Source organism: Xiphophorus couchianus, chromosome 7 (assembly GCF_001444195.1).
Source record: "Xiphophorus couchianus chromosome 7, X_couchianus-1.0, whole genome shotgun sequence".
NCBI lineage: Eukaryota > Metazoa > Chordata > Actinopteri > Cyprinodontiformes > Poeciliidae > Xiphophorus > Xiphophorus couchianus.
The window spans coordinates 27,790,186-27,806,437 of NC_040234.1; the positions used below are offsets into that span (position 1 = coordinate 27,790,186).

The 16,252-nt window shown below is 40.5% G+C and overlaps 1 protein-coding gene across 1 annotated transcript; it reads left to right on the forward strand.

Moving 5' to 3' along the window:
• The first annotated feature begins 7,234 nt into the window (after positions 1–7,234).
• Positions 7,235–14,715, forward strand: LOC114147552 (complement C1q-like protein 4). Its single transcript, XM_028022032.1, has 6 exons — positions 7,235–7,277; positions 10,401–10,544; positions 12,299–12,340; positions 12,887–12,961; positions 13,742–13,867; positions 13,992–14,715. The coding sequence occupies exons 1-6, from the start codon at positions 7,235–7,237 to the stop codon at positions 14,270–14,272; spliced, it is 711 nt and encodes a 236-aa protein (XP_027877833.1). The 3' UTR covers positions 14,273–14,715.
• Positions 14,716–16,252: the final 1,537 nt, after the last annotated feature.

Consider the following 16,252-nt stretch of genomic DNA (forward strand, 5'->3'; position numbering starts at 1 on the left):
CAGGGAGGCGTCCAGGAGGCATCCTGACCAGATGCCCGAGCCACCTCAACTGGCTCCTCTTGATGAGAAGGAGCAGCGGCTCTACTCTGAGTCCCTCCCAGATGACTGAGCTTCTCCCCCTATCTCTAAGGGAGAGCCCAGACATCCTATGGAGAAAACCCGTTTCAGCCGCTTGTATCCATGAGCTCGTTATTTCGGTCACGACCCAAAGCTCATGACCATAGATGAGGATAGGAACATAAATCGAGCGATAAATCGAGAGCTTTGCTTTTTGACTCAGCTCTCTCTTCACCACGACACACCGGTACAGCGGCAGCTTCACTGCAGACGCTGCGCCAATCTGTCTGTTGATCTCTTGCTCCATTTTTTTCTGATTCGTGATCAAGATCCTGAGATACTTAAACTCCTCCACTTGGGGCAGGACATCCCCCGACCCCGACCCAGAGAAGGCACTCTACCCTTTTCTGGCTCAAGGCCATGGCCTCGGATTTGGAGATACTGATCCTCATCCCGGCTGCTTCACACTCGGTACCAAATAATTTTTAATAACTGGCAAATTTCTCCTTTTTGCCCTTCGATTGTTTTGATAACAATCAATTATTTTAGCTTGTTGATATCTGTACAATTTAGACATGAGAAGACATCAGTAAGGAAACAAAGAAAATGAAAAACTGCAAAGACAATGTTTCATTTAATGCTAAGTCTCTCTGTAAGTCTACATACAAGGAGAAGGTTTGTGAACTCTGAAGGAAACTTGTCATTGCAACACACTTGAGGTTAAACAATAAACATGAAACTCCTAACTTTATCCTCACACCAGTCTTTTAGGGTTAAAACTTTAGCCTCCATTAGGAGCAGTGGGTCTCCACAAAGTAGTATTTGTTAGGAAAATGATCATTATACTGTATTAAATACATGGCCACATATATTTAATTTCTCATATAGGTGACCTGGGCAACCACCCAGAGTTTCACCTCATCAGGGGAAGCACAAGACACTTCCACTTGCAATTGTTGCATTTGCTTTTAGCATTATTCAAAATGCCAATTTTCAGCTCCTGCAATTTGAAGTCAGTCCTAGACTCACCATCAGGGTCAAAACAATAATCCAACTGGGTTTTCACTTACAAACACAAAGAAACTGCAGTAGAGATTTACCTGTTGACCATTTAAATGCTGTCTGGCTCAATCTGACTGTCTGGATTTTGTCTAAAAGTATCCGATGACGTATCAACAGACCTAAGAAAAAAACTATTGGACAGAGTTATTTAAAATGTTTTTGGTACAAAAAAGTCCAATCCAATTACTAGGATTTATTAGTCAATATGATTCTTTAAATATTTTTTTTGTGTGTTTTCTTTTTGTTAGTACAAGAATCTCAGATTAAAGAACTGCAGGATCAGAACCAAGGTATGTAATTTATTTTTACTAAAAACACTGTACACTGTAAAAAAAATCCTTAAAGTTTATAGTGACAAAAATGTAATATGCCAACAGCTACAGACCGTAAATTCAAAACTCAAGAAACATAATTTTCTAGTAAATTTTACAGTTTTTTAATTTTAAAGTAACGGTTGCCAAATTATTTAGCATAATGTCTTGTACATTATGGCCATATTTTCTGCGCTAAAATCCTGGCACCTCCTTGGGCTGCCACCTTATTGTGGTGGAGGGGTTTGAGTGTCCCAATGATCCTAGGAGCTATGCTGTCTGGGGCTTCATGCCCCTGGTAGGGTCACCCAAGGCAGACAGGTCCTAGGTGAGGGACCAGACAAAGTGCAGCCCGAAGACCCCAATGATGAAGGAAAACCTTGGACTTGGTGTTCCCTCGCCCGGACGCGGGTCACCGGGGCCCCACTCTGGAGCCAGGCCTGGAGGGGGGGCACGATGGCGAGCGTCTGGTGGCCGGGCTTTTACCCATGGAGCCCGGCCGGGCTCAGCCCGAAGAGGAAACATGGGCCCCCCCTCCCATGGGCCCACCACCCGTGGGAGGGGCCAAAGGGGTCGGGTGCAGTGTGGGATGGGTGGCAGCAGAGGGAAGGGACCCTGGCGGACCGATCCTCGGTTGCAGAAACTGGCTCTTGGGATGTGGAATGTCACCTCTCTTGTGTGGAAGGAGCCGGAGCTAGTGCGTGAGGTCGAGAAGTTCCGGCTAGAAATAGTCGGTCTCACCTCGGCGCATGGCTCTGGTTCTGGAACCAGTCTCCTTGAGAGGGGCTGGACATACTTCCACTCTGGAGTTGCCCAGGGTGAGAGACGTCGGGCAGGAGTGGGCATACTTGTTGCTCCCCATCTCGGCGCCTGTACATTGGGGTTTACCCCGGTGAACGAGAGGGTAGCATCCCTCCGCCTACGGGTGGGGGGACGGGTTCTGACTGTCGTTTGTGCTTACGGGCCGAACGACAGTTCAGATTACCCACCCTTTTTGGAGTCCTTAGAGGGGGTACTGGAGAGTGCTCCTCCTGGGGACTCCCTGGTTCTGCTGGGGGACTTCAACGCTCACGTGGGCAACGACAGTGAGACCCGGAGGGGCGTGGTTGGGAGGAACGGCCCGCCCGACCTGAACTCGAGCGGTGTTCTGTTGCTGGACTTCTGTGCTCACCATGGATTGTCCATAACGAACACCATGTTCAAGCATAAGGGTGTCCATATGTGCACTTGGCACCAGGACACCCTAGGCCGCAGTTCGATGATCGACTTTGTCATCGTTTCATCAGATCTGCGGCCGTATGTCTTGGACACTCGGGTGAAAAGAGGTGCGTAGTTGTCCACTGACCACTACCTGGTGGTGAGTTGGCTCCGGTGGTGGGGGCGAAAGCCGGTCAGACCTGGCAGGCCCAAACGTGTTGTGAGGGTCTGCTGGGAACGTCTGGCGGAATCCCCTGTGAGACGGAGCTTTAACTCCCATCTCCGGCAAAACTTCGAACACGTCCCGGGGGAGGTGGGGGACATGGAGTCTGAGTGGACCATGTTCCGTGCCTCCATTGTCGAGGCGGCCGATCGGAGCTGTGGCCGCAAGGTTGTCGGTGCCTGTCGCGGCGGCAACCCTCGAACCCGTTGGTGGACACCTTCGGTGAGGGATGCCGTCAGGCTGAAGAAGGAGTCCTATCAGGCCTTTTTGGCCTGTGGGACTCCGGAAGCAGCTGATGGGTACCGGCGGGCGAAGCGGCATGCGGCTCGGGCGGTTGCTGAGGCAAAAACTCGGGCGTGGGAGGAGTTTGGAGAGGCCATGGAGAAAGACTTCCGTACGGCTTTGAGGCGATTCTGGTCCACCATCCGGCGTCTCAGGGGGGGGAAGCGGTGCAGCACCAACACTGTTTATAGTGGGGATGGTGTGCTGCTGACCTCTACTCGGGACGTTGTGGGCCGGTGGGCAGAGTACTTCGAAGACCTCCTCAAGCCCACCAACATGCCTTCCACTGAGGAAGCGGAGCCTGGGGACTCTGGGTTGGGCTCTCCAGTCTCTGGGGGCGAGGTCGCCGAGGTGGTTAAAAAGCTCCTCGGCAGGGCCCCGGGGGTGGATGAGATCCGCCCGGAGTTCCTTAAGGCTCTGGATGTTGTAGGGTTGTGTTGGTTGACGCGACTCTGCAATATCGCATGGACATCGGGGGCAGTTCCCCTGGATTGGCAGACTGGGGTGGTGGTCCCCCTGTTCAAAAAGGGGGACCGGAGGGTGTGCTCCAATTATAGAGGGGTCACACTCTTAAACCTCCCTGGCAAGGTCTATTCAGGGGTCCTGGAGAGGAGGGTCCGTCGGATAGTTGAACCTCGGATCCAGGAAGAGCAGTGTGGTTTTCGTCCTGGTCGTGGAACACTGGACCAGCTCTACAATAGGGTGTAATCTGTGAGTGGGTATATGAGCTTTGGGTCATGACCGAAAGAACGAGGTCACTAATACAAGCGGCCGAAATGGGTTTTCTCCGTAGGGTGTCTGGGCTCTCTCTTAGAGATAGGAGGAGAAGCTCAGTCATCCAGGAGGGACTCAGAGTAGAGCCGCTGCTCCTTCACATCGAGAGTAGCCAGTTGAGGCTCGGGCATCTGGTCAGGATGCCTCCTGGACGCCTCCCTGGTGAGGTGTTCTGGACACGTCCCACCGGGAGGAGGCCCCGGGGAAGACCCAGGACACGCTGGAGGGACTATGTCTCTCGGCTGGCCTGGGAACGCCTCGGGATTCCCCCGGAAGAGCTGGAAGAAGTGGCTGGGGAGAGGGAAGTCTGGGCCTCCCTTCTGAAGCTGCTACCCCCGCGACCTGACCCTGGATAAGCAGAAGAAGATGGATGGATGGATGGATGGAAAATCCTGGCAACCTCAGTTGCAGGCATCTTACTGTAAATTATTCACACTATTTTTACTGTGTGTTTACACTCCATGAACTTTTACATATTTTGTTACATTACAGCCACAAACTTTTTTTATTTATTTATTTTTTTAGGTTTTACTTTATAAACTAACACTAATTGATTCAGGATTTTAATTATTTATTTTGTTTTATTTAAATATCCAAAATACTGCCAACCTGGTTACATGACATTTCCTCTTTTATTTATAATTTCCTTTGTAGCTTTTGGACTCATTTTAATTTTCACTCCACTCTATTCTTTATTATTAAGCAATTATTAAGTTTGGTGGCAAAACATAAAACTGCTCTAAATTATTCAGATGAACTGTTAATATTTTGTAAAATATGACTCAATATTCACTTTCAGCAGATGGTAGAGATTTACTACTAGAAATAACGGACACAGGATGATACTGCCACCACCATGTTTCACTGATGTGGGATTATGTTCAGCTGGACAAAGATGGTTTCCAACCATACATCACATTTTACATGTAACTGAAAAGGTTTTACTTTGGTCTCATCTAACAAACTTCGAGGTTTTTCACAGAATAGATGTATTGATGCTGATATTACACACATATTAACTCTATTTACTCTTTATCTTCTCACGCTGCTTATTAAAGGATATTAAAGTTAAGAGAAGTCGGTAACACTAATATTGCAATTTGTCAAAAAGTAAAAAATCCATGACTGATATTGTTCCGTTTGACAATTATACTTTACTTTTTGTTGATTTGTCATAAAATTCCTTATAATCATATGGAACATGTTTATGGTGACAAAATGTAGAAAAATTCAATTATTGTGAAGCCACTGTACCAAAACTCTTTACCAGTTTTCTGTGAGAAACAGTTTTTTGATGTGCAGAAGTGACACATTAATGTGAAGATTGAACTAATAGTTCTGAGAATTTCAGTTCTGTTCTGAGAAAAGAATCAGTGACTGAGAAGAACGGCACATTTTGGTCCATGTGAATTATGGATTTATCAGTCAGTAGAAACATTTAAACAATATTTACTGTGGAAAATGTTCCAATGTTTAATACTTTTACTTCCTTTACAACAACATTTGTCTGATGTCTCATGTCTGTCTGTCTGTCTGTCTGTCTCTCAGCCAAACAACTGGCTTTCTCTGCCTCTTTGTTGGCATCGGGTAGCGGATACACTGGACCGTTCAACACTGATATAACTCTGATCTTCAAACATGTTGTTACTAATATTGGAAATGCCTACAACCCAAATACAGGTGCTGCAATTTACTACTTATATTTTTATTTATGTATGTGTGCAATCGTAACAAAAATGTGGTAAATTTGTCATGAAACATGTTTATATGTTTATAATTCTAATAATGATTCTTCACAGGACTGTTCACTGCACCAGTAAGAGGAGTTTATCACTTTGACTTCCACATATTTGGACATGGTTCTACTGATCCTACATCTGCTGTGTTGGTCAAGAACGGAGAGCAAATCTGTACATCATATACACGTCAGCCTTCTGGTGATCAGAAAGCTTCTAATGGCGTCTCTCTGCTGTTAGAAATTGGAGATGTTGTATTTTTGCGAATGTGGGCCAATTCAAAGATTTATGACAATACACATCGTCACACTACCTTTAGTGGTCATTTACTTTTCACCATGTAAGCATCTAAAAACATTTTTATTACAATTTGTGAGCATGATAAAACCCTTCTGTCTTCAGAAACTTATAAAAATGATTCATTTGTAAAATAAAGTTGATCCCAGTTTTGTTCATCCTGCTGTTTGGTTTCTACAGCAGCCAGAAGTAACATGTCTGTATCTGTAGCTGAGAAAATGATTATTTTTGCTAAAGTCTAATCAGAACATAAAAGCTGAACAAGATCATCTGAATTAAAGTGTCATTTACAACTTTTATGAAAACTGGAGGAACAAACTGTATATTTGAACCACATTGTGTCTTTATTTTCTATTGAAACACTTGGTAACAGTAATAAGAGCTTTTTTCAAATGAGTGTATAATTCAAGTTTATTCCATTAACTAAAATATACTAAAACATCTTCAGCTTTATAAAAGGGGACATTTGTTTTTTTTTCTTATATGTAAATGAAACAGTGACTTTAAAGAAACATACAGGAGAAAATCTGCAATAGAATAATTGAAGATGAAACCAATCAGAGTTTTAATTGGCCAAATCAAAATCTAGACTCTTACTTGACTCAACTTCTTATCAAAAAGGATTTGAATTTGGCTTCTTGTTTTGAATAAATATTTAATTTACATTGCAGAGTTTTGTGTCTTTTGTACAGTTGAGGTTAAATGTAAATAAAAAAATTTAAAAAAGGGAAAAATCAAGTGCCGAAAAAAAAATATTTTTGTTTTGTCATGATGCATAAAGTCCTTAAATGACTTAAAGGACAGAGTGAGTTTAACTCTCCACAGTCTGATTCATATTATCTGACAAAATCAACTGAGTCCTGAAAAACTAAGCATAAGTCCTAAAAACGTTTTCTGAGAAATGAAGAGAAGCTGCTGTTTTGATTTCAATATTAACTGAAATATTGATCAAATTTTCCTGTTTCTCTTAAAAGTTGGTTTTAGTTCAGTTGTTCAGCAGCAGAACCTTCATAAAACAATGGCCTGAGTCAGGTTTTACCAAAAGTGATTTTATTTCATTTATTTATTTATTTGGTTCAGCTTCCTGTGAATTATTAGATCCAAGAATAAACAAGATTTTAAAACCTTTGATGTTTAAGAAGTTATTTTCCCACAATATGAACTTTTGTAATAAACATTCAAAATCACGTTCCTACAAACCGGTTATAATATCCTTTATGATCCTAGATTATGATTTTAATTCTCTCATTTCAGCTCAGGCAGCCGAACTGGCTGCTGTTAACGTCAAAGCCAACATGACTGGAAACCAAGTGGAGGCTCTGAAGATACAAGGAGAAGGTTTGTGAACTCTGAAGGAAACTCTAATGGCAACATTAACATCCATATCAGTGACTTTGATAACAATCAATTATTATAACTTATCGTGATAGCTGTACAATGAATTCTAGACATGTGACGACATCAGTAAGGAAAGAAAGAAAATATAAAAACTGCAGACACATAATGTTTCATTTAACATCAAGTCTTTGGTAACTTTTTCATTTCAGCTCATGCAGCAGAACTTGCTGCAATCAAGGCCACCATCAGTGAATTGGGGCCTAATCTCCTGTAGTAGGTGTACTGGGGACAGTCTAACTAAAAAAGTGGGACCACAATATTAGGACCAGGCTTTGGTCCCCATAACGCCCATTGGCTTCAGAGGGTTAAATATGCCAGACATGGTCCTAAATAAGATAGCTAGACAAGTACACACACACAGTTATGTTTTCATGTCAAGTGGGGTCTGTACGTTGACTTTGATTAACTTTCTACAGCCTATCCCTGAACCCAGTGGTCCCCAACCTTTTTATTACAGCGGACCTGTCAAGTTTTGGCAATTTTGCTTGGGCCTGGGGCGGTGCGTGGAGGGAAGCGCGTCAGATAATGCTTCTGCATGTTGGCGTTCCAGCTAAACTAAAGCCTTTATCTTCATCTTTGTCTTTGGGAGAGAAGTGCGATTTGAAGCCATATGTTGCGGGGCTGACATGTGCAGAACAGTCTTCGGCTCTGTGGCCTCGGCTCTTCTTCAGCTGCAGAATTCTTTGTCCCTCTTGATCTTGGCTTCAAGCTGCCTGGAGGATCCAACCAAAGGTTCCTCTTTTGTGGAGGAACCTTTTATAGGGTTTAGCCACCCTACAGATGAGTTTGCATTGGCTAGCACTGTTGCTGTACTTGTTTCATTGGCTGACTTCTTGGATAGATGATCTCATATCCATCACTGTCTTAGAGGCATCATGTACTGATGTCTGTGCTAATGTCCCAGGGTTGCTCAAAGGTCATCCTACATCTGTTGCCTGCACAACCTACTCTTTCAACAATTTAAGTTGTTCAACAATCTGTTTCCAAATGAGGTGTTGGTCATCTCTGCTCTCCTGTTAGTTCCGCTTTTCCCTAACCTTTCGCCTATGATCTACCTCCAACACAACATCAGGGATCTTTAATTACAGTTACACATTTTACAGTCAGTATTCACGGAGCAGAATACTGATGTTTCCAATCAGATCAGGACTCGGCATCAGCTCTGTGATCATGCTGCGTTTCTTTGATCGACACGCGTTTCGGTCTTTGTCTGATCAAATCGACAGCTTGTGTCTGCAGCTGAACTCACAGACCGATGACAGACCAGGCTACCGAGGTCATCATCGGTTCTGAAGCGGGGTCAACTAAAAGGAGCCGTCTGGCTCCAGCGGCATGCAGTCAGAAGTCTGGGCTTGGAGAACTTTTCTGTTTGGAGTTTAGAGGAAAATCTTTCCGAATTGATGAAATGTTGCTCTTTGTTCACCGATATTAAAATCTGTCAGTTTGCTCTATCAAGCTCCGCTTTCTCTGAAGGAGGTGTTCACTCTGTCCTCCTCTGACCTGCGGTCATGTTGACCTGTATCACCAGGTCAAACATCCCAGAAGGCCTCTGGCCGCTTCTGCTCCGCATGACGCGGGAAATCTGTAAGGTAAATACAAGGCTGTCGGTGCGGACGTAGCTGAAACGAAGTCTGAACGAAAAGCCGAAGAAGAATCTAAGAAAATTCCGCTCAAAGTTTAGCGGTTCAGACCGACAGACTGTTCCTCTGTTTCTGTCCATAGCAAGCCGGCGATTCCAATGAGCAACAAGTATTTTCAGCTCCACAAAAAGAGTGAGAGAGAGTTGATCCGAGAGCATCAGATGAAAAACTGACCCAGAACAGATGCTTTTAAACCTTATTCTCCTCCCCGCAGGAGGAATTTCCCTTTTCCGATTTAATGTTCGTGTTTTTTGTAGTAGAGGCTCATGCGTATCGGTTATAACCCTGGTACCAGGGCCCTCTGTAATGCCTCTGGTACCGCCTCTGCTAGGCGGTACCAGGCTTGCTCATTGTTCGCTCTCTGCTTCACCTTAACCATTAATGTCACAACCAGGTGGGTTCGGACTGCAGAAGCAGAGAGTGAACAGAGAGCAGGCGGTACAGGACTTACAGGAGAGAGTAAGTTGAGTGTCTGGATCATTTTCCTCAGAAAAAGCTCCTGAGTCCTAAAAAATTAAGCACAAATACTAAAACATTTTTCCCCAAGGAATTAAGAAGGGAACCTGCTGTCTGATCAGTTTTAAATGGAAAAGAAGCAAACCTACTTTTGCTTTTTAAAAGTTGGTTTCAGTCCAGCTGTATACCAGCAGAATCTTCCTAAAACAAAGGTATAAGTCAGACTTTTCCAAAGTGATGATGTTTTTTTTTGCCCTCGACATCTTGTGGAAAGTGGTGGATATTTTTATTTAATGTTCGGATAAATAAACAGGATAAATAAAAATATTCTTACCTTAACAGACAAACTATAATGTTTCATCTGGTTCATGTGAACAACATGATAAATGACCTGATTCTAACATTTGATACAGAAATTTTTGATCTTTTAGTAAAATCTCATTTAAACCATTTATCATAAATTACTGACACTTGTAATATTAAAGCATTTCTTCAACATGCTTAATACTTGAGTTTAATAAGACCTATAATTGTTTATACATCGTCTGTCTTTGGTTTTTGATTAGTGTCCTACGAATTATTAGATCTAATATTTATTTTCTTGCAAGTTGAAACAAGAATTTAAAGCCTTTGAACTTTAAGAAGTTATTTTAACACCATAAACATTCAGAATCACGTTCCTACAAACTGGTTATAATATCCTTTATAATCCTAGATTATAATTTTTATAGGTCAAGTCTAAAGTATCAAGTCTTATCATATTGTTTATGATAATAGCATGGTAATAATTAATCAGTAATAATAAACTCTATTCCTATTTAAGTGTCAAACAGCAGAGTGGACCTCCAGAGACACTGAGGATGGATAGAAAAATGTTTTTAATTTCAGTCGTGAGCCGTGAGCTTGCAGCTCAGCTGCAGACTGAGCTGCAAGTTCAGTCTGACAATGACATTCTGTCACATGTAAGACAAACTGAGGGACAAGTGGAAGAAGCAGAGTCTGACTGAGCAGCAGACCTGCACACAGGACATCAATGCTGTTCTGAGAGAGATGACCGCCTTGGTGGCTGCACTGAAGGTGGAGGTGCAGCACCTACAGAAAGACAATGAAGGTATGTTTACAGAGAGTTACAGTGTTTGAATCAATTATTGATGAAATGATCATTACAGTTCAGAGTTTTAATTATTTATTATCATTATCAGTGAAGACGACGGACCTGCAATCCCTGAATCAACGATACCAAGGTACTGATTTTATTAGACCAAAAGTTCTAAATAAAGATTATTTTAAATGAATGACAGATCATAAGTTAAAACATTATTTGTGTTTATTTTTCTTTAGTACAAGAATCTCAAGTAAAACAACTACAGGATCAGAACCAAGGTGTGTAGTTTAGTTTTACTAAAAATGTTTTCTACACAACTTTGAAGAAGTTTTTATACCCCATGACTTTTACATATTTTATTACATTACAATCACAAATTTTAATGTTTTACTTGATAAACTAACTCAGACTAACTCTTGATTGTGAATTACAGAAACATTTAGTCAGGATCAATTATTAAATCATCATTTTGTTGATCAGTCTTCTAGCCCTAATAAAATCATGGAAAATATTTGTGATTATAAACAGTTTTAGTAGCAAGAAGAAATTTGTGTTCCAAACAAATTCAGGTTTTCAATTGTAATGAGCATTTCCTCAGATTAATTAGTCTAAAGAAAATCTTTGAATTGATTCCATCTCTTTGGTTATTCTCTCATTTCAGCTCAGGCAGCAGAACTGGCTGCTGTTAAAGTCAACACTGAAAACCAAGTGGAGGCTCTAAAGAGAGAAGGACAAGGTTTGTTATTATCATTATTCTATGCCATCTACTAAGAATCTGGTTTCAGAATAAATGTGACTTATTGATTGTTGAAGTGGAAGCTAAATCATGACTAATATGTGAAAAAGTTAAATTCATGGGTCATTTCCTGTCATGAGACAAGAATTGGATCCAAAAGGTAAGGATTGTCATGTTCTCTCTATTTGGGTTTGTTATTAGCAAATTAGCAATATATTAGCAAAAGCATTTTCTCACCCATCCAAACGATCAGAATCAGGTGCTCCAGTCACTTTCATGGCCACAGGTGGATAAAATGAAGCATCTCGGCATGAAGACTGTTTTTATAAACATGTGTGAAAGAATGCTTGGCTCTCAGGAGTTCAGTGAATTCCAGCGTGGAACTGTGATTATTATCATTATCAGTGAAGACGACGGAGCTGCAATCCCTTAGCATAAATCAAAACCCAGCAACACCAGGTCCTGGTGCTGCTGGGTTTTGATTCAATTTAAGACAATTTACAATTCAAACAGATTTTGGATTCAGTTAAAGATATCACCCTGTCACAATTTTACTTGGCTATAGAAGACAATATAAAATGCTTTGCTGTAAATATTTCTCAAAGGAAAATTCTTGCGAAACGTTTTCCATTGATGTTATAAATGAGCTGGCTGTACGGCTCAGGGTTCAATGTTCATTGGCCCACATTCACCTATTCATGGTCATGGGTTGCTGACACTCCAGATCATCAAGACCTGCGTCTTAAGCATCGCAGGTAATTCTACATATTTTCCGTGGGATGTGTGTTTTGGCTTCAATCAACCGCTTTTATTATTAAGAGAGTCAATCATAGGCAAAACAACAACAACCTCAAACTGATCGAGGTTTGATGAATTCATCCAATCTCTCAATGTGGGTCAATTTGACCCCGTCTCGCTGGAGCAGGAGGGTTTCTGAAAACACACACAAAAAAGCAGCGTTTTAAATAAAGATCATTTTGAATCTTCAACTAAAACATTATTTTTGTTGGGTTTTTTTCTTCAGCACAGGAAACTCAGATCAAAGAACTGCAGGATCACAATCGAGGTATTTAATTTATGTTGCAAAAAAAGTTTGATGCAGAGATTTGCAGAAGTATTTACACCTCCTGAACTTGTACATATTTAATCACACTTACAATCAAGAATGTTCATGTTGTTTTTTTTTTTGATTGTACTTGATAAACTAACACAAACTAACGAGTCACTGCGAGATAAAAGGACATTGTTTCAGGATTTATAACTTTTCTGGTTTTAACTGTCATACATTACTACATTACTGTTATACTTTACTTTGTGTTGAATCATCTAATAAAATCCCAAATAAACCTATGGAACATATTTGTGGTTATAATTTGAACAAATGTGGAAAAACTCCATTATTGTCAAGTCATTGGACCAATACTTGTTAATGACTGTATTGAATGAAGCTAATAATAGACAATGAATGCACTGCAATTACATTTACCTGAATTATAACCGTCTTAAAAGCAAGAATACATTTATTGTTTTTTTTAAAAATTAGGTTTTATTCCACTAAGCAAAACCTCAGATTAATTACTGTGAAGAAAATCTTTGATTTGATTCTTTTCAGTTCAGGTAGCAGAACTGGCTGCTGTTAAAGTCAACGCTGAAAACCAAGTGGAGGCTCTGAAGAGAGAAGGACAAGGTTTGTGAAGTTTGTGAAAGGAAACTTGTCATTGCAACACACTTGAGATTAAACAAATAAATATGGAACATTATCTATCCCCTAAACTACAACTTTAAAAACAACAAAACACATCAGCACATTATTAAAACGGTATTCCTCCATCTCTACCACAGTCACCAAACAATGGGATACATGGGAACATCACTCACCTGCTCAGACACACAGGAAATTGAAACTTGGCCACAGCCCTGCCAGCTTTCCTTTTATGGAAGCTCAAGCCATAGGGAAGGTGCAACACCTGGTGGTAGCACCTGTTACACAAAAGTTAAGCAAGCATGTAACATAAAGGTGATTTGCAATCATTGGTTTAAAACACTGAACTCAGTACAGGTAATGGAAATGTCTCAGTTTGAGTCAATCGTCAGTTTGGTCAAAGCAACGTCAAAAATCCAAAAGATTTTTGAGATTCAGGATCAGCTCTTATCTGATCTGCTCTGAGTTTCATTGCATGTGGTAGTTTTCCAGTGGTTTCTCCGGAACAAAACAAAATGGTAAGGTATTAAATCTGATCAGTTCTTGACTAAAGATGAGATACAACACAGTTATTTTTGCAGTTGTTGGTACATGTGAATTACTTGGACTTGTTAATTACTTGACTGAAAAATCCAAGTTTCTTGTTGCCACAGAAACAATATTATCTGAGGAAAATGTTACAATGTTCCATACTTTTCACTGCTGCATAACAGCATTTGGCTGATATCCCCTGTCTGTCTGTCTGTCTGTCTGTCTGTCTTTCAGCCAAACAACTGGCTTTCTCTGCCTCTTTGTCGGGTAACGGACACACTGGACCGTTCAACACCCATATAACTCTGATCTTCAGAAATGTTGTTACTAATATTGGAAATGCCTACAACCCAAATACAGGTGCTGCAATTTACTGATTATATTTGTATTTACATATGTTTACAATCATAACACAAATGTGGTAAATTTGTTATGAAAGTAAAGTTAGAAACATGTTCATAATTCTGATAATGATTCTTCACAGGACTGTTCACTGCACCAGTAAGAGGAGTTTATCACTTTGACTTCCACATATATGGAGGTGGTTCTACTACTCCTGTATCTGCTGCGTTGATCAAGAATGGAGAGCACATCTGTGTATCATGGACGCATCAGACTGCTGGTGCTCAGAAAACGTCTAATGGCGTCTCACTGCTGTTAGAAATTGGAGATGTTGTATTTTTGCGAATGTGGGCCAATTCATGGGTTTTTGACAATGCAGATCGTCACACTACCTTTAGTGGTCATTTACTTTTCATCATGTAGGCATCTAAAAAGATTTTTAATTACAATCTGTGACATGAGCACAATAAACAAACATCTGCATGAAAAATTCAGTTATGGAAATGATTAATTTGTAAAATAACAGAGTTGATCACAGTTTTGTTAAATGTGTCGTTTGATTTGTATTTGGGATTTTATTTTATTCATTTATTTATTTATTTTTTGCTGTAGTTTAAGTCTAAATTAGGACATAAAAACTGAACAAGATCATCTGATTTAAAGTGTCATTTACAACTTTTATGAAAACTGGAGGAACAAACTGTATATATGAACCCCATTGTTTCATTTTCTGATTAAACAAACAGTGGAAACAGTAATAAGGGATTTCTTTCAAATGTGTGTATAACTCAAGTCAATTCCATTAATTGTGTTACATCTGAAACAATTTAAAAGATGACTTTTTTTTGTACATGTATCTGAAACTGTGATTTTTTTAAAAAGAGAAATATCAGTGACTCTGCAATAGAATGATTAAAAATTGGACAAATCAGAGCTTTCAAAGGTCTAAGTCAAAATCTAAACAAGGGATGTTTAAATTATCGCGTTAACTATAAAATGTTAACACAGCAGAGAATTATGGGCCGGGTCACTTCCGGTGTAACATTTTTATTTAGAGTAAACTGCAAACAGAAAGCGCAGCAGGTTATAGCAGCTGCTGCTAATGTCTGCTCTGAGCTGCTTCCTCAGCAGAGGCCATCTTCTTCTGCCAGAGCGTCAATCGCTGGTGCACATGGAGCTAAGCGCCCTCTGCTGGCGAAACTCAAACGCTTTTATCTATGATGGATTCTGACGGCAGTTTCTCACTGTAAGTGACCTTGGATGTAAACATAAAATGGGGGGCTACTATTTTTGATTTATTTCACATTTCTGGTTTCATAGTGCATTTAACCACAGCTTCAACACAGTCCCACAAGCCCATTGCTCTCCAGAAGGCTGAGTTTTAATTATTTATTATCATTGTCAGTGACGACGACGGCCTGCAACCCCTGAGCTCCCACCGTGTTGTTTTGTTAAGCTGCTCATATAGTGACGAGCTCCTGCGTCATGTAAGAAGTCTCATGGCATTTTAGGAAAAGGACGAATTAAAAGAATCAATTTAAAGGTTTTATGAATGACATCGGGTCGTTAAGAACAGAGAGCAAATCTTCATGTCAAATACACATCAGCCTGCTGGGGGTCAGATTGGCGTCTCGCTGCTGCTAGAAACCAGGGATGTTGTATTTTTGCATATGTGGGCCAGTGTTCGGGTTTTTGATGAGCAAAATCGTCATACGACCTTTAGCGGTCATTTACTTTTCACCATGTAGGCAATTAACATGATTTTTAATTACGATCTGTGACATGAGCACAATAACAAATAAAGATTTAATTTCGAAAATAATTTACACAGTGAAATAACAAAGTTGATCACAGGTTTTGTTCATCCTGATGTTTGATTTCTACAGCAGCCATAAGTAACATGTCTGCTTCTGAGAAAATTATTATTATTTTCTCATTCTAAATCAGAACATAAAAACTGAGTAAGATCATCTGAATTAAAGTTTACAGACTTTATAAAAGCTGGATGAGCAAACTGTCAACTTGAATCCCATTGTTTATTTTTCAAATGTAAAAAAAAAAAATAGCAAGAACAAGGGTTTTCTTTTAAATGTGTCTATAATTCTAGTCGATTCCATTAACTGTATCACATCTTAAATGTTTTTTAAAGAGAAAAAAAGCCAAAAAGAAAGACAGCCAACCCCGGGGAAGTAGGATGGTGTGATAACACTCAGAAATGATAGTGTAGCCCTCGAGAGCACTTGACACGCAATATCTCGCCCCTCAGATCTACACACAGGGGTCAAGAGGCGAAGGCTCTTGTCTTCTGCCAAAAAATTTATTGTACACGGTTTTAGGTACGACAAAAAATATGTTGTAAAGTGACACATTTCCCCAAAACCCCTTTTGCTCGGAAAGCTGTGC